Source organism: Lissotriton vulgaris, chromosome 8 (assembly GCF_964263255.1).
Source record: "Lissotriton vulgaris chromosome 8, aLisVul1.2, whole genome shotgun sequence".
Classification (NCBI taxonomy): domain Eukaryota; kingdom Metazoa; phylum Chordata; class Amphibia; order Caudata; family Salamandridae; genus Lissotriton; species Lissotriton vulgaris.
The window spans coordinates 148,408,877-148,430,581 of record NC_141696.1 but is presented as its reverse complement, the minus strand read 5'-3'; the positions used below and the strand labels follow the sequence as shown (position 1 = coordinate 148,430,581).

At 44.8% G+C, this 21,705-nt stretch overlaps 1 protein-coding gene across 1 annotated transcript; it reads right to left on the bottom strand.

The window, feature by feature from the left end:
• Positions 1-1,517: 1,517 nt before the first annotated feature.
• On the bottom strand, positions 1,518-21,659 carry LOC147693645 (NACHT and WD repeat domain-containing protein 2-like). Its single transcript, XM_086933247.1, has 2 exons — positions 21,243-21,659; positions 1,518-5,262 (listed from the first exon to the last, which is right to left on the bottom strand). Exons 1-2 carry the CDS (start codon positions 21,555-21,557, stop codon positions 1,537-1,539), a joined length of 4,041 nt encoding a protein of 1,346 aa, XP_086789373.1. The 5' UTR covers positions 21,558-21,659; the 3' UTR covers positions 1,518-1,536.
• Positions 21,660-21,705: the final 46 nt, after the last annotated feature.

The window sequence follows — 21,705 nt, the reverse complement described above, 5'->3', positions numbered from 1 at the left end:
GTTTTTGCATTTGTCACCCCGAGTGGGATGGGTATGCTCAGACGTGAGTCCCATGCTCTAAACACCACTGGATTCAAGCAAGCCGGGCTGAAGACGGCTGGAATGCCAGAAACCGGTCCTCGGAAGCTTGTTTCCGGTCCAGGGAAGGCATGGCTTGGCAGTTGGGGCTGGACTGTTCCCATGAGGCACAGGGTCAGACTGATTTGCATATGGCCATGTCTGAACTGGGGTGGTGTGGAGTGCAAAAAACGATGGATTTGGGCCCAGATCTCTGTACTGGGGTGAATGTATGACATTGTTCTGCATTCTGTCCATCAACTGTGGTTTTTGCATTTACAATGCGGCGCACCATGGGGCAAAAACGGCGGCGCATTGCTGGAGTTGCGTCGCAAGCGCGGAGCAGCTCCAGCAATGCTCTGGGGGGCCCTATCTGTACAATGCTGTGTTAATCCTTACGTCTGCTACAAGCAGGGACAGGGTTTTGACGCAGCATGGGCTCAAAGGTGACTGACTGAAATCTTGTAGATTTCACTCTGCCACTTTTGGGAGGCGTTCCTGCCCCGGAACGCCCCCGCCCCCTGCACAGGAACGCCTACTTTTGGCGCAGGGCTTTACAACGTGACGCATCTCTCAGATGCGTCACGTTGTAAATACCCCGCACCATGGCGCATCTTTTACGCCGCCGCTGCGTTACAAAAGTGAGGCCACAGCAGCATAAAAGAGGCGCAAGGGGCTTGTAAATCTGCCCCTAAGTGTTTGCCTAAACAAGGAATGGTGCTTACCTCATGCATCTCTGAGGTGGAATTATGCCACTACCTGCTAAATTGAAGTAGACATGTACTGACAAGATAGACAATTTTCTAAACAGGGTTTTGTTAATCGTTCCCCGAGATAACATGTTCCAATATGGCATCTGACTCTCTGGGCATCAGAAAGTAGTCAAACATTTACATCCATCATCATGCTGGAATTCTCCATTTATCAACATGTTCAATGGTCAGGAATGCTGTTTGAGATGCGCCAACTACCTCTGCAAAAATGTATGGTCATAGACAGGCATTACTTGCTTGGATCTGCCATGCTCCCGGTTGAAAGGGGAGGTCGGTGAGCCAGCAGGGTAATTTATTCATGTGGCAATACCGATGGTAACCCAGTGAGAGTTGAAGATAATCTTGCTGAGCCAAAAGAGGTCAACATAATAAAATTTTCCATAGAGCAAATCTTCAAGCTTTCTTCAGACACAGATGTCAAGACTGTTCTCCTCCTGGTCTGTTTACAGTAGAGATGGTCCTTTCCGAAGTGAGCACTACTTGCCTATTAGACAAGGACGCGAGTCAAAATGTACTTCATTTTCAAAGGACCTACCCTAGATCGTCATTGTCTAAGAATCTAGCTTTAGGGTGACAGGCTGGCTAATTCCCTACAGTCATTATATGCAGGCTCACAAATGCAGACATTCACAAAACTACTGTGTCAGACTTTTTTTATTTAATGTATTGCATATCCAGTTATTTTCACAAAGAGCATTCTTGATATCTACTCTTCTGGAAAAACATCATGTGAATCCACCCACATGATGTCAGGAATCTCTTTACTCAGGAATGTTTTAATGGCAGTGGCATCGTGGACACATTTGCTTTTAAAGCTTATGGTACTTTCTAGTTTTTCCCTGTCTTCGTCTGTTTCAATGACTGTATAAACCCCAATCGTTCCATCATCATAGCCGATACAGACTGTAATGTCATCTTCGGACACAGTGAAGCAGGATGGCATTTTACCCAGAAAATATTGTCCAATAGTTTCTCCATTGGAAACCTGCACCACCCGGAGAACTGGATTGGCGTGAAAGTTGCAGTCCCACTTATTTTCATTGAGGAAAGACACAAAAAACACCTTTCGGCCATCCTTGCTCAGGTGTTGGTAGAGCACTTTGCCATCAGTATGGAGCATGCCCAGTTTTCCAGAATGGGTGTTGAGAACATGTATGCTGTGCTCCGCCATTTTGATGATGATACTCCCGTCTGACGACATCCGGCAATCAGACACTTCGCTTGGGAAATGGCTTGGCAGCTCAATTTGATGGCAGATTGTTTCTTCAGCCATGTTCCAAGTGTAGATATTACTTGTTGCGGTGATAACAACAGTGATATCTGGATAGCTCAGCAAGGTTTGGAACGCTATTACGTTGGACTGTTCGTTGCACTGAAACGTCTTACTTACACATCCCGACCACAAACTAAATGCGGTTAGGTCACCATTGTTTATGCCCATAATGAAGGTGCTTTCGGGAGTTATGTATGCTTGCTGAAGATTTGTATGGAAAGTGCACACCACATGGCCTGTTGTTAGCTTCCACACCCTAGACGCACTATTCTTGCAAAGGGACACGCCAAAATGACCATTGGGAGTAAGCAAAACTTGCGATGCCTGGCTGCCTTGGATTCGGAAGAGGTTTTCTCCGGTGTCGGTGGACCATATATAGAGTTCCCCTCGAGTTTCTAATGTTACAAGGAACTCACCTGTGGCAGTCAGCTGTGTGCTTGCAATGGGATGGTCATGCTTCAAGACAGCCTTCACCTCAAATGATGAAGCTTGCCATTTATAAACCATTTCAGAACCATCACTGGTGTACAGTTGTTCTCCAGAAGGACAGAGAAGAATGGATCTCATTGGTTGTTTTGCTTTGAACATTGACGCAGCGTTTTGTACTAGATCCATGCTCCAAGCTGTGATGTAGCCCCCTCTCGTCACAGCTACTAAACAGGGCTGCTGCAAGCATTTGAACAGCTTTACCACTTCCCCGCACCCATGCTTAAGTTGAAGGACACATCGCCCACAGTCCCTTCTCCAAACGAGGATTGAGGTACTAGTTTTCAAAGCAGCTATTATATATTCGCAATCATCTGAAAGAACTGCACAGGAAAAACTGTTGTTTTTGGGGGCTGTAAACTCATCCATACACCAGTCATCTGTGTTACACACTCGGACGTGTTTCTGCTTGCAGAGAAGAAGCCATTTCAAATCGGAGGAATGCTCTACTGAAATAACCTCACCAGACTCCTCTGAATTGTGAATTTCATCCAAACATTGGGGCTGACATGGATCAAGAATATCCCAGGCACTGATATTTCCAATTGTGTCTACAATGTACACCTCAGTATCTGATACAGTGACATAAACAACTTTTACACAATGTTCTTCAAATCTGCATGGGATGCATGACTGATATGAAAAGGTAGAATTGTCAAATATAGAGACAGTACTTTGCTGTCCCACAAGTACATTTTTTCCATTTCTAGTGGATGACAAGCAAGTCACGTTCTGAGGACAACTAAGATCACTTACGCTGGCACCAGACATATTAAGGAAAACTCTGACGAAAGGAGCATTCTCGAACCAAACATACACATCGGTACCAATTACTTCGAACCCCTTAAGATCAAGTGAGGTATGGGAAGGTGTGGTGAGAAGTCCGCTACCATTCATTTCAGAAAGAAGCCCCCAGGTATCGCAGTCCAATATCATTAGTGAATTGCTTCCAGTCAATACTACAAGATGTCTTCCATCTTGTGATAGCGCCGCATCTCTAGCCGCAATGTCTTGTGAAGAGCGATAAACCAAAGTAAGAGGTTGTATCGAGTTCCAAGTATACAAAGCTCCATTGGCAAATACCACAATGATTAATGATTCAGCTTGCATTTCCAAAATAGAGATTATGCTTGAGGGCTCCATAGATTTAACAGAGTTTGCCGCAACCATAACTGAGGATGAGTGCATAGCAACTATTGCGGAGCTTTGAAGGCTTTCGTGGTAGGCTTGCTTTAGAAGCTTCAGAAGGCCAGGATATTCAATGGTAAGTGGCAAAATGGCAGCCTGGAAGACTATTTCCAGTGCACCTGGATTTTGACTTAATAGGCAACTGGACTCCCTTAAAATATCACCTATTACCTTGAGTTCAATTCTTTGAGCAAGTCGGGCTGTATCCTCCACCTCATCAAGTAAAAGATGCAATTGATGAGCCTTTATCATGGCTTGATAGACCTGGAACATGGTCAGCATATTAGTGCAGTGTTCTTCCAGTTTACCACAGTTTTTTAAATGAAAGGGCAGCTCATGCAATTTTCTTAAATTTGCAATACTGTGCCTTTGATCGCGTGACTGCGAGCCGTATAGCCAAGGCTGGGAAGGTTGCTGCCTGTCAATATACACCTTGGAAAATCTCTGGCTGTCTGACAAATTGTCACATTTCAAATATGGCTTAGCCCTTCCACATGCCCAGCGCCCACTAAAATAATGGCCCATTGTAGTGTGGAGATCATTAACCACAGTGGCATCACTCAAGTATCGTTTAAACACCACAAGCTTGTAGCACAAGTGAGTCCAGCACAGCACCATGGAGCTCATAAACTGTCTCTGAGACAGGCATCCACTCAATGCAAGCACCAAACCAGCAACCACAGATTCTGGCACTCTCCAGATGTCGGTGGCCTGGTTTGATGAAACAAAATCTGCAGTGACAGTGTCGTCGGTGGACAAAATATCCACCAGTTCTGTCTCTCCCATTCCTGACCGAGAAAGAGTGATATAGCTCAAGGCTCTTGAGACAAAAGTTCTTCCATATTCCTCCTCAAGCCTGAGGAATAGTCCTTCAATGCTTTCATGCAGACTGTCACCAAGAGTCTGATCGTTGACGTCTTCGTGAGATCTCCAGTGCATCAGTTCTTTGGATAGCAGGAGGACCATTAACGGTGATGGATTTTTCCCGAGGCACCTATTCACATACATTTGTTGGCCAGAGGTGATCTTCCTATGTTGCTCAAAGAGGCTTTGCTTTAGATACTCATTACAAACTTTCCTTTCTGGTTTAAGGTGAAGGAGCATTGTCTGTTCCTTGTACAGTAACTTAAAATTTCCCAAAATCTCAGATGTTCCAAGAGTGACAGAAATGATAATCTTCACAAATGGTGGAATGGACTCGGGCAACCACCAAAGACTTCTGGCATTGTCATCCTCCGCGATGTGGTCAAGGACATCAAGAATAAGGACGAGAGGACTTTGCTGGGATGAGGCATTCAGAAGGTCAATAAAGCATGTCTTCAACTGCTGGACATCTTTCTGGTGAACCTGCATGGGCAGTTGGTAATTTGCTGCTATTTGCTGGCATAATCCTGCCAAAAGATTGCACAGGTCGATGCTGTCCCCAGAGGCGCATGAGAATCGAACAATCAATTTAGGGCAAGCACATTTCAGCCACGTTTGTACCTGTAAGATGAAAAGAACAGTGTTTAAGTAAAGAAAACATTTATCAACCAGCAAACTATTACTATACAAGGCATCATAACTCTTCAGACAACAGATTTATTTATTTGATGGAGGCAAAGGCAAAAGGTTGTCATAGACTTTAATGAATGAAGGAAGAATTGTGGATATAACATTCACACACATGGCCAGCACACGTATTAAAGATTTATATTACTTTTCAACAGATTAAACATTCTAATTGTCATATTCTACAACACTTCTAATTCCCTCTTTTCCGTCCCTCTCTCCTTGACGAACTTAAAAGCGCATTCTATGGATCATGCATTTCCATCACAGAAAACTTGTGATTTAGTGACATCACAAACTTGATCTTGCAAAGCCTCTCACCTCTTTACCTAGGTCAACACAAAAGGGCTCATTGGGATTTTTTCGTGAGGACAATATCTGTCTGCCAGTGTGGCAGAATTTCTACCCCACCAAGGTAATGGTAGGCAATCTGATATATCTAGGACGGTGAAGATTTCCCCACCAAAATAACAGTCTTTCCATCGGTGGAGACAATGAAGGAAAGAATCTATGGTGGAAAATCCATCAATAATCAATAGCAGTGTCCATATAACCACTCTCTCTGTAACATTCTGAGAATTTCTTTGCCAGCAAGTAGTGGCCCAATATTGACCATTCCATGAAAGTCAACCACCATTTCCATAGCAGTCTTTTAACCCCTTCGCCGCGAGGGTAATTCCCAGCGGTGCGGGGGAGAGGGGATGGTGCGGAGCGCCGCAGTGCTCATGACGAGCTTGGCTCGGCCTACCGCACGGTGCCGCTCTGCTCATGACGAGCTGAGCTCCTCATGACCACACCTGTTTCCGCGGAACGCTCAGCACAGCAGGGGAATTATCCCCACGTGTTAGCGCCGAGCGGGCCACGAAGAGCTCAGCTCGTCATGAGCATAGCACCAGTGTGCTGCATGACGAGCTGAGCTCGTCATGAGCATGGGAGGGGTTAAGGCATTACCTCTGCCAGGAGGGGTGGTGGTTCGGTGACCCTGGACAGAGCGAGTATTCTGCCACCATAACTGGCAATGTTAACTCTGAACATAGGGACAGTCAAAGGAGTTTGAACCTTTGCTGGGGAGGGAAGAAGGGCCATCAAGAGGTCAGGCAGGATGGAGTGGGAGGGGGCACGGGCTGCAACTGACTGTAGAGGGCAGACCGGAATAGGAAGGGGCAGAAAGCTGACCAAGGAGGGCGGCGGAAAGGGGTTAGGAGGAGAACACAGAGATAGAAGGGTGTAGTACATTACTAGTACTTTGTTGGTTGTCTTTCTAGTCTTTTTAAGAATACTTATTCCTCATATTCCATATTCCATGTTCTACTCTATGTTCTCTCTGTATGTTCCACACTGTGGCAGTTTACCGGTTGCTGCTGCGGTGGATGGTCTGCTCTTACTCTACATCCTATCTACAATAAAGAAACCTACTAAAGTCAACTGCTGTCTCCAGGTGTTCTTTACTACAATATTTTGGCGACGTTTCCTTGAACTCCTCGACTTTACCACCACCTCGTGAATCAAGAGCAGACCAACTTGAGTTGAATCCTCTTCTATTCCTTCTACACGGTTACAGCCCGCCCATGAAGAGCTGACGGCTTCACACAGGACTTCTTAACGGAATCGGCAAGTTTTTACCTTCTTCCTTCTCCGTTTTTCCACTTTGTCGTCTCACCGTCTCTTCTGTGGCTGTCTCCTGCTCCTGCTGCGTCTCTCCTCAAATGATGACGCATTAGAATGTTCATCAGGAGTTAGCGATTGTGCCTGTGACGTCTGCCTGCGCTCCTGTCTCTCTGCGTGATTCTTTGCACGACGCGCAGCGTCTCTGAGACGATCAACGTATTGGAGCACCTACGTCATCGCGCTGGGCGCCATTTTGGGTTACTGTGGTAACCGATTCAACTCCAGCAACGCAACAACGATGCGCTCGTCTTTTGCGCATTCACAACAAGTAAATCTTTATTTCAGTTGCCGTTTTCAACGGATGTCTTGCGATATGTTGCCTTGACTTACTGCTGACTTCCTTAAACATTTTATTCCGTTTTTTTTTTTGCGCACTCATTATATTACTGGTTTTTTTTTTCTGTCTCTCACCACAACTTACAACATGTCTGAACAAGTGGCCTTGCAGACTGGCTCAGTTGTTCTACCTCCTAGTTTTCTTTCCTCCCCTGGTCAGCCCAGCATATCATGGGAAGACTGGTTTCCCATGTTTGAAAACTATCTGGATGCATTGGATGCCCAGGAGTTCTCCGCTAAGCGCAAGAAGGCACTTATTTTGGGTTCTCTTGGTAAGGAGGGACAGCGCGTTTTCAGGTTCTTGCCGCAAGTTCTTTTAGCTGGTGATCAGGCTCCTTTGGACGAGTACAAAGAAGCTGTTTCTCGTCTTGAGGTCAGATATGCCAAGGAGGAAAATCTTGTCATGAACAGATATAAATTTTACACAAAAAGTCAGAAAACTGGTGAAAGCATAGATGATTTTGTTTCTAGATTGCGCGAGATGTCTGTGAAGTGCAAATTTGGCAACATGACTGATGAGCTGATCAGAGATCAGCTTATTGTACAATGTAACAACAAAAAAATCCAGGAACGTCTTTGGGCAGCAAAGAATCCCAATCTTCAAGCGGCAATTGATTTGGCAAAGGTGGTTGAACAATCTGAGGGGTGCATGAAAGAACTAGAAAAGAGAGCTACTTCAAGTGACGTTGGTGAGGTGTCTTGTCATTCGAACATGTTTCCAAATCAGGAAGATGATGACCAAGACGATGTTGCTCTTCTTAAGCAGAGGAAGTTTTTCAACAAAAAAACAGTTAATGAGAAGAGTAATAGTTATGTTAAACCTCTTCCTTCTAGGCAATGTATGCGATGTGGTAGTTTTGCTCATGCTTCCGATTCTAAATTTTGCTTTGCAGCTAAGCAGGAATGCATGAAATGTGGTAAGTTGGGGCATTATGCTCGTGTCTGCAGGGGCAAAGCTCATTCCTCTGTCTCATGTGTTGGTGATATTTCAGAAGTTAATGATGACACAGATAAGATTTTGGTGGTTGGTAATGACTGTGGCCTTCAACGTGAAGACCACAAACGCAAAAACAGACCCATGGCTCTTTTCATTATAAATGATAAGAATGTTTACTTGATGGTGGACACTGGTTCGCGTTACACCATTATCCCCAACTCGCTCTTTGTCGATTTGTGGGGTATTGGTCCTCTCTTTCCTAAGGACATTTTTTCCTGGGGGGTATCAGGGTGAACCTTTAAACATACTTGGGTACTTTGAGGCTAACATCATTTTTTCTACAAGACAAATTTTTGGGAAAGTTTATGTCTCTGAATCAGGTCCAGCTATCCTTGGTTGGATACACCAATACGACCTCTCTATTGTGGTGAATCCCCGAGCTGATCCTCAGATCATGGTTGTCGAGGACACTGAGTTGTTTTCTTTACTCACCAAGTATAAGAATGTTTTCAGTGAGAGTCTGGGTCAGCTCAAGGGATATTCACATAAGATTATAATCAAACCTAATTCAATTCCCGTTCAACACAAGGTCAGACGTATTCCCATTATCATTAGGGACGATGTCAAGGGTCTCCTTGATGACATGTTAGGTTCTGGGGTCATTGAACCTGTAGAGGCCTCCCCTTGGGTTTCGCCCATTGTTGTCACCAAGAAATCTGACGGCAAGCTCCGTTTCTGTGTCGACCTCAGGTCCCTTAACCACTGTGTTGTTGCTGACACTTTCCCGCCACCCAATATATCTGAGTTAGTTACCACTCTTAATGGGGCAAAAATTTTCTCAAAATTGGACCTCAGGAGTGCATACCATCAAATTGACTTACATAAGGACTCCAAATGTTTAACTGCTTTCATCACTCCATGGGGTACCTATCAGTTTACTCGTCTGCCTTTTAGCCTCAAGTCAGCGGCTAGCGTTTTTCAACGCATGGTATCTGGTATATTCGAAGGTCTGCCCAAGGTGGTCTATTTTCAGGACGACATCCTGATTTATGGCCTTACTGAATGCCAGCACAATTCCACTCTCAGTGTTGTCCTTGAAAAGTTATCTGATGCAGGTCTTACTCTACGCAAGGACAAATGTTTGTTTGGGGTGGATGAGGTGGACTATTTGGGCTACACTATCACTTCGTCTGGCATCAAGCCAAAAAAAGATTTGTGTGAAGCCATTCGTTCTGCGCCTCCACCTTGTGACAAAGATCAGCTACGTTCCTTCATGGGATTAATAGAGTACTATTCTAAGTTCGTTAAGAATTTTTCTGATAAGACTGTTAGCATAAGATCTTTGCTTAAACGGGGTGTGGGTTTCTCTTGGGGATCTGAACAGCAAGAGTGTTTTGTAAATATCAAAAATGAGATTTGTGATGCAAAGATGTTATCTCCCTTTGATGTACACAATAAGTCAATTGTCACTGTCGATGCTAGCGCGCATGGCCTGGGGGCTATGCTGTCTCAATTTAAAGGGGGGTCAGAGGTCACCATTGCTTTTGCCTCCAGGACCCTTACTGATACAGAAAAGAATTATTCTGTTATCGAAAGGGAGGCACTAGCTGCCTCTTGGGCGGTTGAATACTTCCGCACATATTTGTGGGGCATGAAGTTCACTCTGCGATCTGACCACAAGCCCCTTATCAAAGTCCTTTCTCCTGGTGGGGCGGGAAAGGGTTCGGCCCGTCTTATGAAGCTGGCGGCCAGGTTACAGGAATTTCAATACTCCATGGAATACATCCCAGGTTGGAGAAATTTTCAAGCCGATTGTCTTTCGAGACTGTCTATGGACTGGCGTTCTCCTCACAATTCTGTTGTGCCTTTAGACTTGGACGATGTTGCTGTAGCTTCAGTTGAAGATGCTGTGTTTGTGGGTGAAGGTGTTTTTTCCTCTAGTGATTGGTCCAGGGAGATGTCCGTTGATGTCACTCTTCAAGAGGTCATCAAACTTATCAGATTGGGGTCTAGACGTGAGAGCTCTGTCTCTGTTGCTGTTCGGCCTTACATTAAGGTCTTAGACGAACTTTCCATTGTTGGGGATATTCTTTTTAAAGGTGAGAAATTTATACCCCCCTTTGGGTTGAGGACAACGTTATTGGCTTTGGCACATGAGGGGCACATGGGCCAGACCCTCACCCAAAGACGCATTAAGGATCACTTGTGGTGGCCTGGGGTTGACTCTCAAGTTGTTGATTGGATTGAAAATTGTTCTCTTTGCAGGGAAGGGGAGAAGCGGTTAAAGACTGGTCCTAAGGTGGTTGCTGATGCGCACATTGTTTCTCCAAATTTGCCCTGGCATACTATATCTCTTGACTTCATTGGTACAATGGGTGAGTTAGGTGAAAGTGACAGATTTGCCATTGTTGTTGTTGATGTCTTCACCAAATGGTTGGTTGTTCATTTCACAAATTATATCACTGCTCCCAATACCATCAGGTTTTTGGGAAACCTTTTTAAGGATGAGGGCTTGCCTTCTGTTCTAATCACAGATAATGGTCCACAACTCACGTCCAAGGATATGCAAATTTTTCTGAAAGAGTGTGGTGTCTCCCATCACCGTACGTCCTTATACAACCCTCAGGACAATGCTGTTTGCGAAAGGGCCAACAAAGTTGTCAAGGGTATTATACAGATGGCATCCAGTGGTGGTCATATTGTTAGGAAGATGGTGAACGAAATGTTATGGGCCTATCGTACTACCCCTTTGGCTTGTGGAGATTTGTCTCCATTTCAGTTGATGAGAGGACGTGATCCTGGTTTGAAGTTGTTTCCCACCTGGATGAGGGATGTCGTCACTCTACAGGCTCAGGGTAATGTTCCGGGTAATGTCCAAACCAGTGTTGCTGAATTTTCTTCAAGGACCATTTCTCCTCCTCCTTTTCTTGTAGGTGATTTAGTGAAGATCAAGTTGGGGAAGTTACAGAAAGGTTTGTCAAAGTTTAAGGGTCCATTTAAGGTCAAGAAGGTCCTCAACCATTGCGTCATTCTCAATAATGGCGAATGCTGGAACTTCAGGAGAGTTGCCCTTTACAAGAGGCAAAAGCCTCCTGTTTCATTGTCTCCTTTGCATAGTGATGGTTCCATTTCTCCCACCCCTTGTGCTGATGACTCTGTTACCAGTGGTTACTTGTTGGCTAATGACTCTAGTAGTCATTTGGTTTCCAATGGTGCGCCACCTCATTCTCATGTTCAAAATGAAGTCAATGTTTCTGGTGGGGGTGATGCTCCTGTTCCCCTGCAGGGTCTTGCCCCTGTTCAAAGTGCTTCTGGTTCTGCACGTCCTCTTAGGCCTCGGCGGCCTCCTGCTTAACTACAAGATTTTATTTGTTAAGTTTTAATCATTTATTTGTTGGGTTTTTTTTCTCTCTCAAACAACAGAAAGGGAGAAGATGTGTAGTACATTACTAGTACTTTGTTGGTTGTCTTTCTAGTCTTTTTAAGAATACTTATTCCTCATATTCCATATTCCATGTTCTACTCTATGTTCTCTCTGTATGTTCCACACTGTGGCAGTTTACCGGTTGCTGCTGCGGTGGATGGTCTGCTCTTACTCTACATCCTATCTACAATAAAGAAACCTACTAAAGTCAACTGCTGTTTCCAGGTGTTCTTTACTGCAGAGGGCAAGCAGAAGGGGGCAGGTGCAGCAAGCTGACTAAACAGGGCAGACAGGAGCAGGGCAGCGGCACCACGCTTAGACCGGAAGTGGGCAGGAGGAGAAGGAGCAAGCCGACCTGACTGGGGCAGTGGCAGCACACAAACAACAGAGGGCAGGAGAGAGGGGGCAAGGAGACAGGCAACAAGCTGAACTACACTGGCAGGCCGGAATGAGCAAGGTGAGCAGGCTGACCATGAAGGACAGGTGGGAGGGGGGCATGGGCAACACGTGAAGATCAGAGGGCAGGCAGGAGAAGCAAGCAGACCAGGGAGGGTCCGAATGGGCAGGCCAGCAAGCTGTCTGCTAAGGGCAGGCCTGAGGGGCAGAGGCATCACATGGATCATGATTGGCAGGTCCGAGGGGGCAGGGCCGCACAGAGACAAAGGCGGGCAGGCAGGAGGGACCGAGGCAGAAAGTTTACGACAGAAGGCAAGCCGGAGAAGGCAAGGTCAGCACACAGACAATGGAGGGCAGGCTGGATTATCTGGGGTAGATAAAGTACAATGGAGAGAAGGCAGCTGGGGCAACAGGATGACTATGGAGGGTGGGTAGGTGGCAGGGCCGGACTGAGAATCACAACCGGCCCTGGCAAAGTGCTCGGCCAGCCCCCTGGGGGTGCGACCGAGCTGTTTGTCGGGCCGGATTTCGGCCAATTTTGTTACAGGGAGGCTTTTGCAGCTATGCTGCAAAAACGGCCCTGTAACAAAAACGGCCCCCGGGGCCCAAAATCGGCCCCCACCCTTGCGGCGCACCGGGGATTGCCCGGTGCCTGCAACGGCCAGTCCGGGCCTGGTAGGTGGGGCAGTGGTAGACCACAGACAACTGGGGTCAGGGAAGGGGGCACGGGCAGCACAGGGACAATGGAGGTAAGGTGGTAAGAACAGGCGCAACAAGCTGACCATGGAGGGCAGGATGGAGGGGCAGCAGCAGAAAACAGACTATTGAGGGCAGGCAGAAAGTGTAGAGCCAGCATACAGACACTGGAGGGCAGGTCAGAGTGTGCAGGGGCTACACACGGACAACAGAGGGCAGGTGCAGGGGCGTGTGTCCAACGCCTCACTTCAGATGCCCTTTAGCTGTGTATGATGGGGTAGGACTAGTAGCCGTGCTCCAGCTGGGGATCACAAGTCATTCTAGGGTGCGAGCGGACGGTGCATTAATAATTAATAATGACCTGCCTTGAACTCTACCTGAATGTTACTATTGAGTGAGAGCTGCTGTTCAAGCCACACCTGATGAAAGACAGGATGTCAGGGCTATTCGACCAATGTGTTGATTTATATTTGCAGTTTATGACATGACAATAAAACACCCTCCACACATTCCACACAAATCGCACTAATTCTTAGAACTATCATTTTTTGGAACGTGTTTAGGTTTAGCTCACTTTGCTGTCTGTCGGACATGGTGACGTCATGAAGGTCATTGAGGTCACATATTTTAAATTGTGAACATGTATACACATGTCTGAGGTTGGTGCCAGTCAGATGTGCTGATGAGTAGATTGAAATGTTCTCACACTCTGATTGTTCAGCCATTCAGCACACATTAAACACAGTCTTTGCTGGATGTGTTCCTAAAGTACACTGCACGCAGGCAAGGAGGTAGCCTTCATGGATTAAATATGCACATACTAAATTAATTTGAACATATGCACATGTAAATGTAATTTCCACTTCTACAAAAATATTTGCTTTGCAGCTTTTAAAACATCTACAAACCAAACTAATTTTAAACACGTGCCTTGTACATTTTATTTCAACTACGCCAAAAATAGGGTGCAACGGCTGTCACTTTAAATGCATGCAAATCAAAATGAATTTAAACAATATTTCCTTATACCTAATATGCATTATTAACATAATTATGCTACAGCAAGCCAGGCCGTGGAGGGCTCAAAGTTGTTAATTCTAGCCACCCCTTCTTTCATTCTTCTCCCCTTGCATACTCACAACCACGAACCTGTCCCTCTTCAGTTTGCAGGCTTGTGACACCTCAAATGCATGAAGGGCTTGAGTAGTGTGTTTGCAGCTTGTTCGGTGCTCTGATCAAATGATAATTGTTTCATATTTTAAATTATGCTTAACATAAACAGAATTAGGATAGAACACATGTGGACTCATCTTTGGAGATTATATAGCACACCTATGCTCCCAGGTTCTCCCATCTGAGGGGGGCTAACCTTTCCTTCTCTGCTCAGATCTATTTTATTACATCAGTTTCTCTCAGGCTGACACAATTAAATTTTAATTTTGCTACATTTAATGAACATTTGGATAATTTCATTTTGGCATTAACATACATTGACATTATCGTCGCTTAAAGATATTGCACCTAAATATTAACTCTAAAATATCGTCTGATCATAATATTGTGGTCAAAATATGGTGCCTTCAAAAGTATTGTGGACAAAAATATTGAAGCTAAGTATATAATATTTTATTTTTGTATGGTAATATTGAATTTATATAACGTATTATTTATGTTGTTTTATTATATTGTACTTTGTTTTTATGTTAATTTATGTTATTGAGAAATTTATTTTTTATTATCTTTTAAGAAAAGAATATAATACAGTATAATTTTGGGGTATATAGTGTTTCTTAAATTATGTATTAAAATATGTTATTTGAGTGATTCATTTTTAAAGTATTGTTTTGTTACATGTTTTATATACTTTTTAATTATGTAATAATTTGAAATTTCGGTTGTGAGGTTTATTGGGGGTTTGGGCAGGTAATGCTTTAACAACGTATATACATTGATAATAATTGATTAATATATGAATTATGCAAGATTGCAATAGGAAATTATTTGTATATGTTTAAAAGTAAATGATAGAACTTTCTATGATTTAGTTAAGAATGCAGTTACTTAGAGGCTCTCTATGTTAACAGTTTGTTCCTGTTAATGATTTATATTAGGTATAAAGAAAGGTGAATTTAAAACTAGATGCCTAAGGCATCTGAACGTTCCTAGAGATGTAGTTTGGAGTGAGTTGAGCTGATATTCTGATTGGACCTGAAGTGCAAGAGAAATTTCAAAGATCTTTCAGTTGATCTCTGGAAATCCCTGGACTAGAAGATCGTAGAAAAGCTCGAGCGTGATGTCCTTTGAAACATGGCAACATTTAGCCGACCCATGTGCAATGCCAGAAACTCCCAAGTTATAAGGATGAAGCATTGGACAAAACCATTTTGGGCTTTCAGACAACAATAACAATTGAATCAAACCCCCAAAATAAGGGGATTGACGTATCATACAACAATCAACGTAGTGGTGTATTAACACAATACCACATAGGGAGTGTCATTTTGGCAAGGGTGAAGGCTCTGAAACAATCACAGCATCTGTGACCTCCCCAAAATTCAGCCGGTTAACAGTGAGGCATAATCCAGTGCCCAAAAGGATCATTTTTAAATCAGTTTGTATGGTGAACAGGGCAGTTCATCAGGTTGGGGCCCCTTACTTGCAGGACATATTTAGCCGCTCTCATACCTTGTGGTCCTCCAATGCTAATCTACTTATCATGCTATAGCTCAAACGTCTACGATTGGGCAAAGATCTTTTCCAGATCAAACCTCCAATCTCTGGAACAACCTGCCCTTCTTTCTTTGATCCCTCACAGATCTCCTGAATTTTAAGAAATCTTTGAAGACCTGGCTTTATACTGGTTAATCAGGAGTAGTCAGCCTCAGTAGGATACACAGCTGTTGTAGCACCATGACACCGCTCCAAGTAGCAAATGCACTCCACAGGTAGTGGAAAAATACATAAATAATAATAAATCTGGAAGGAATGTGATCAAGGGCAGCACATGGTCTACAAGGGGTGGGATTAACTAAACTGCGAGAGAATAGGGCGTGGCCAAATTAACCTTGCACGTTGCTGTTATTTGGTGAAAAAGTGAGAATCCCCGACTGACTGGTGCATTAATCGCCCAAACCTTTTTTCATGTATCTTCCATAGTGCAATGCACTACTGCCTGTTTTGTGCTGCTCGGTGGTTTTTAGAAGTGCTGGTTCTGGATGCTTCCTGTCCATCTTCACTGCAGACTGCCTATCTGCACTCTCCTCCCATAGGCCTCAGTTGGCAGATGGCGCTATCCCGGATAACGCCAGTCTTTTCCTGGTATTTCTAGGGCAGTGCAGGTTGGATTCTAGGGTTGGTTTCCAGAAAAGGCCAGACACTAAAGAGTGACTGTGCCACTAGGAGTTAAGGTTCCCGCCAGCAGTACTCTGCTATGACAGTAGTAACAAGGAAGTAACACAAGTCTCATAGACCCTCTACCGCCTAACCTAGCAGAGAGGAAGTTCCGCTCAGTAAACACATAAGGACTGAGGGCCCTGGCAATGTTTTGACAAAGGATGGTATGTTTTCTAGCAGCCGTCACCGCCAGACAGACTCAGCCATCCCATACCATACTGACATATCAAGGTATGAAATTATTAGAACGGGAGATTCAGATTTTAAGGCATGTTATAGACCATGGTGCATTTTCCCAGGTTGCGCTGTAGTGCCGCGCGCCCTTCGGGGCTGCCTGGCAGATTACAGAAAAAGTTTGCTTCCTACACATGCACTAACCTGATTGGCCACGTGATGCAGAGAGTCAACCAATGAAACATGAATCAGCTGCATGTACATCCTCGGCTTCAAAGGGCAGGAGTCAATGGCTGTACACACCTCTCTGATTCTCTGTGACTGTTTAGTACAATATGTACTTTGCACTCATACACAACCAAGGCACAGCCATGAACCTAATACTAGCTTCAAACACGCGAAACACATTCTCCTACCATTGACATTCTCCTCTCCTATCATTGACCCACATCCTTCTGACCGTGCCATTACATATACATCTCTGCCAGCATATGTCATCACACCACCATCCCTCATCACAGGACCTCCCCTTTGTCAAAAAGTAACCTCTCCCCAGATACACTGCCTGCTCTCATAAATCACGTTCATAATGACCTGTCATCTCTACCACAGGTTACCTCTCTTCACACAGTCTGCCATTCCCTGAAACATGCTTTGAGTACCAATGTCCTCTACTCACATTCGTCCCTGCAGCCTCACATCATCCACCCTAGATTATGACTCACATTCGCTCACTGGAAACGAAGATGTGCATGCTTCTTCAAAAATGTTGCTAGAACAAAATTAGTGATGCATCCCCGACATGAGCCTTCAAACCAGAACCAGTCAATGCACGATGCATCGTTGATGCATGACTTCACATCGCAAGCGTTAACGATAACGCAGGACCTCGTATCGCGGCCTTACAGCTTCCCAGAACCAACACTGCGCGATGCATCTCGGACTGGGACCTTGCATCGCCTCGGCTGGTCCTCGCAAAGCTCCACAACCAGGATTTAAGATACTGTTGTTCGTGGGACTAACTGGATCCCTTTAACCAGCCCATGCTCCATCGTGGTTGGCCTGAACTTGTTGGGCCTGGTCCTGCTTGACCAGATAATTACAGTTGGCGCGTTGCACTTTTTGGCTCTATTCTCACAGAAAACTTTAAAACTGCATATCTCCGGTTCTACTGATTTGAATTTGGTCGTTTTGGTGTTGTTTTATTTATCACAATTTACTCTATTGTTCTAATCTCGTGTGGGGTTCTTTTTGTGGTGTTTTTCCACTTTGTTACTGCTTGAAGTGTTGCTCAAATACTTTACACATTGCCTGTGAGTTAAACCTGACGGCACTAGGCCAAGATACCTGAGGTGTATGCGTTTGATTATGTTGCTTTGGTGGCTCTCAGAGAATTATTTTGCCTTATTGGATCTGTTGGATGTGTACCTTCAGCGTAACTGAAGTTCTGTATTCTGGGACATCAATATCTGCTTCTGGTCTTTGGTTTGAACTAGGCTCAGCTCCAATGGTCTTCATGCCTCTGGTGGGTTTGCAGCTTTCCTCAGGATCCAGGAATTTCCTCACAACTGTTTCATTTTATCTTCTTTTTCCATGGGCAGCAATGTTTTTCAACTGATGTGCAAGTCCTGCATTCTTTCTTCTGAATCACCAAAAGTCTAATTTGGAACTGTCTCAGCCCCTTAGGTGTATTGGTGCAGTTTTCTGGACATACATGGGCAGGTCTTCCTTCCTCAATGAAGGAAGCTGACGATGGTAACCCTCCTGTTGGCATTGTTAATTCTGGAAGAGGCTACAGGAAGGGACAGGCTGTTTGTCCAGTGAGATATTGCGGCCTCTCTGAAGGCAGTTCCTTGGTCTTGTTTACACCTGCAGCCTCTTCTTATCCTCTACTGAGATACTGGACTCCTTCTTTAGGGGGTTACAAAGTGATGAGCCTAGGGACTCCTCAAATACAGCAGGTCCTTTTGTGTATTGTTATGAGTTTCTAATCATACAATTTCCTAGGCCTGGCTTCCAATAGTCATTTAATGGAGGTCCACAGAAGTCATAATGTTAAGAACCACTACATTAGAGGTTTCTTAGGTTGCCCCTTAGCCCCCTGTCTCCTCAGGTTTCTTCTTGTATCAGTCAATGGTTCATTCTGCTGTTCAGTTCTGGGACCTTCCCTTGGTCCTTCAGGGGCTGCAGGTTAACCTACAGTGTGTTGTGAACGCGTCAGAGGAAACTGGATGATTTAATGTGCTGCCAACCTTCTCTTTTCTTTCTTTCCAGACAGAGTCGCCTTGTGTCCAATACAAAATTTCTTCCTAAAATACCATCTGAATTTCACCTGTAATAGGATTTTGTTTTCCTACATTTTTTTCCCTTCTCATTCCTCAGTTGAGGAGGTGAGATTACATTGTCTTGATATACACAGAGTGCCTTCCATTCAAGTTGATAGGACAGGTTCTCTTCTGAAGTCTAGTGCTCTTAGTAAATTATGAGAATCATGGGCAGGGTCAGAAACCAGCAATGACAACACTTAGTGGTTGGGTAAAGTTATCCATTTATTGGGCATATCTGGCTTCTACCTGTGCTATGCTAAGTGGCTGATGTAGTAATTTTTGTGAATCATGTAATTGAAAAATCTGTCTCTAGGTCATCACTGTAACCGTAGCTTTACTACAGACGAGCAACATGTGCTTGATGTTCTAGATCTTTTCGGTTAAATGGATGATTTAGTTGTCTCAATTTGCTGTTCTTTCTCTTTACATCTTCCTAAAAGTTACTCACTGCTTTGCAATTATTATTTTATTAAAGCGGTAATGATGTTTGCACGTCATGAATTAACCTTGTACGGTGCCTTGAGAAAATAAACCTATGAAACAAAGAGTACAGAGTCTCAACCCATATCACTTCCCTGAGCAAACCCTGGATCAGCTTCCCTGAGAGTTGAGTGCTCAAGGGTGTATTTGGTGCTCAGTTTTGGGTCCAACCGTAGGTCAGGCCTGCGGCTTCAGTGGTAAAGACTCTAGTTGAAACAGTTGATGCATAGTGGCCCCTGTGTGCCACTGACGACCCCCATACCAGTTCCCACAACACCTTGACACATATTACAGAACCCTGGTAAGAAGGGCCAGCATGACACAATATACTTTAGTGTATTTGTGATGATTAGCACTTTAGACCAGCTTTGGTAGTGAGCAAACTGCTCTAATTGAAAGTGCCTAATAAATATTTTGGAGCAGTGTATGTGCTGGTATTGAAATTATCCATTTTCTTCAGTAGCCTATAAGCCTTTTTGGCTATGCCCTGCTAGAATAGTGCTGGCATATGTATGTCAAGGTGCATGTGCATGCCTGTCTGCTTGTCCACTCCTGCGTGGGCACGTGATGCATCAGGGTTATATCCTATGTGCTCTACCAATAACAGGTGGATAGCTTGAGCTTAGAGAAGACCTCATATCTTCTGATGGGGCGTGTACTATGCGTACTGATTATCCGTAAGGGCTGTCGCATTACAGTAAATGTGAAGAAACAAGAAAGTGTTCTGCCATCATTTACAAAGGAAAGAGCTAAATCTCCTATTCTTCAAGCGAACCTTGCCACAGTGTGATCTCTCAGAAATTCGCCTAATCAGAAGCATGCTTTCTACACCCCTAACCCTCCATCACCCCAAGCTGCCAACCCATGCACCCCCTTTCTGCAGCCTGCATGCAAGAAAACATAACCCTGCATCATTACGAAGTCCCAGCCCAACCCTTATGGGGTCTTCGCCACTCCTGGTCTTTGCTGTCTTACTACCCCCTTCCTCCTCCATTTTATTCGCAATGTTTAGTCCATCTTCCTCTCCTCATCCCTGCCCAGCAGATATCAACCCTGCTGCATTGTTTCTTTCACTGCCCCCCCACCCCCTCCGCACCCAACCCCTGCTAGAGATACAACCCCTCCCCAGCTTGGCAGCTCACAGGCACACACCAATCGCTGCCCCGTCTCCTATAAGCCTAGGGATTCTCCCCACCCTCTGCAGACCACCCTTCTCCTTTACCTCTTCTAGTATCTACCCTCTGGACTCCCTCCCTGCTCCCCCATGTATCCTTCCACTGCTGCACACGGCTCTGTAACTATGTTTGTACCAGAGCTGTGATGGGAGAGATACTGGTAATCCGGTGACTGGGAAAATCCAGCCCATTATAAATGGGATTCTGAGAGATGAGGAATGAGGAATTACAGGGAAATCCTTATTTCCGGGTCTGATTCCCCAGTAGTTCCTCGTTTCTGCAATTCTCCATGAGAAAATAAAGAAATCTGCAGAAACATTATGACGGATCGCCTTAATCGGGTGGAAAATGTAACTAATGTTACTGACCCCATCGGATTTACGTGGGCACTCGTAACATATGCCTAGGGGGATGTGGTTGTTGGCTTTGTGGTTGTTGTGCCTGCTTCGTTTTCAGCAGAAACACAGTGATTTATTCTTCTATCACACTGTGTCACACTATAGACACTGCACGATATGAGCCACTGTATCTTTGCTTCATGAAGACGCAAATAAAGTTCATGCCATCTTTTCTGTGCCGCAGGAGCTCACTAGTGAATGCCTCTCTTCGGTGAGGCATGTAGTCCTGCATTATGGTGAACTTAACATATTGTAGATCTATAAGTAACTCTATCACTGAGTATTTAGGGTTTGACACAGCTGTCGGGCCATAGACCTGTAGATGCTTAAACCCAGAACACTTCAACACCACAGCAAGGCTTGAGTGAATATCCAAGTGTACCGTACTAGACCACCCATATTCGCCATCTGCTTTTTTATCGCAGCTCATATTCTTCCCCTAGAATGGAAAGACAGCAGCAGCTCTGCTCATGATGCTTAAAGCCCAAATATCACCATCCTCTGTCTTACCTTTGTGGCACATGCAGCTAAAAGCACTGTCTTTCCACTGCAAGGTTCTCCAACAACGACCAATGGGGTGGGATGAGCCTCATTCTGTTGAATATACTCCATTATTACCGCCAATTCTTTGCACTCATACGTGTACAGGTCTGCGTACATGTTGCATAGTGATATATGCTGCATTGCCTCCTCAGCAACCCAGTCCAAGTGGGCAGACTTTCTGGGCACTGTTGCTTCGATTAATCTCAGCATGTCGGTGTAGAACTGTCTGCAGAGACCTTCCAAGTACGCCTGTTCACGCTCTTCTGTGTACCCCACCTTCATATCACAAGTTGTGGTGGAGCTGAAGACTTGAAGCCCCTCTTGGATCGCCAGAGCAGGTAAAGTGACATCGCGGAGCTGGCACAGCTTCTTATGGTCACTTGTCTCGAAAGACACATGCGCGTCATGGCTAGTGGTGGACTTTGTCTTG

Coding starts and splice junctions, on each gene's coding strand:
- LOC147693645 (XM_086933247.1), bottom strand. CDS start 21,557: ATGAAGGTGGGGTACACAGAAGAGCGTGAACAGGCGTACTTGGAAGGT. Junction 5,263..21,242: donor TAGCTGCATGTGCCACAAAG/GTAAGACAGAGG, acceptor TTCATCTTACAG/GTACAAACGTGGCTGAAATG.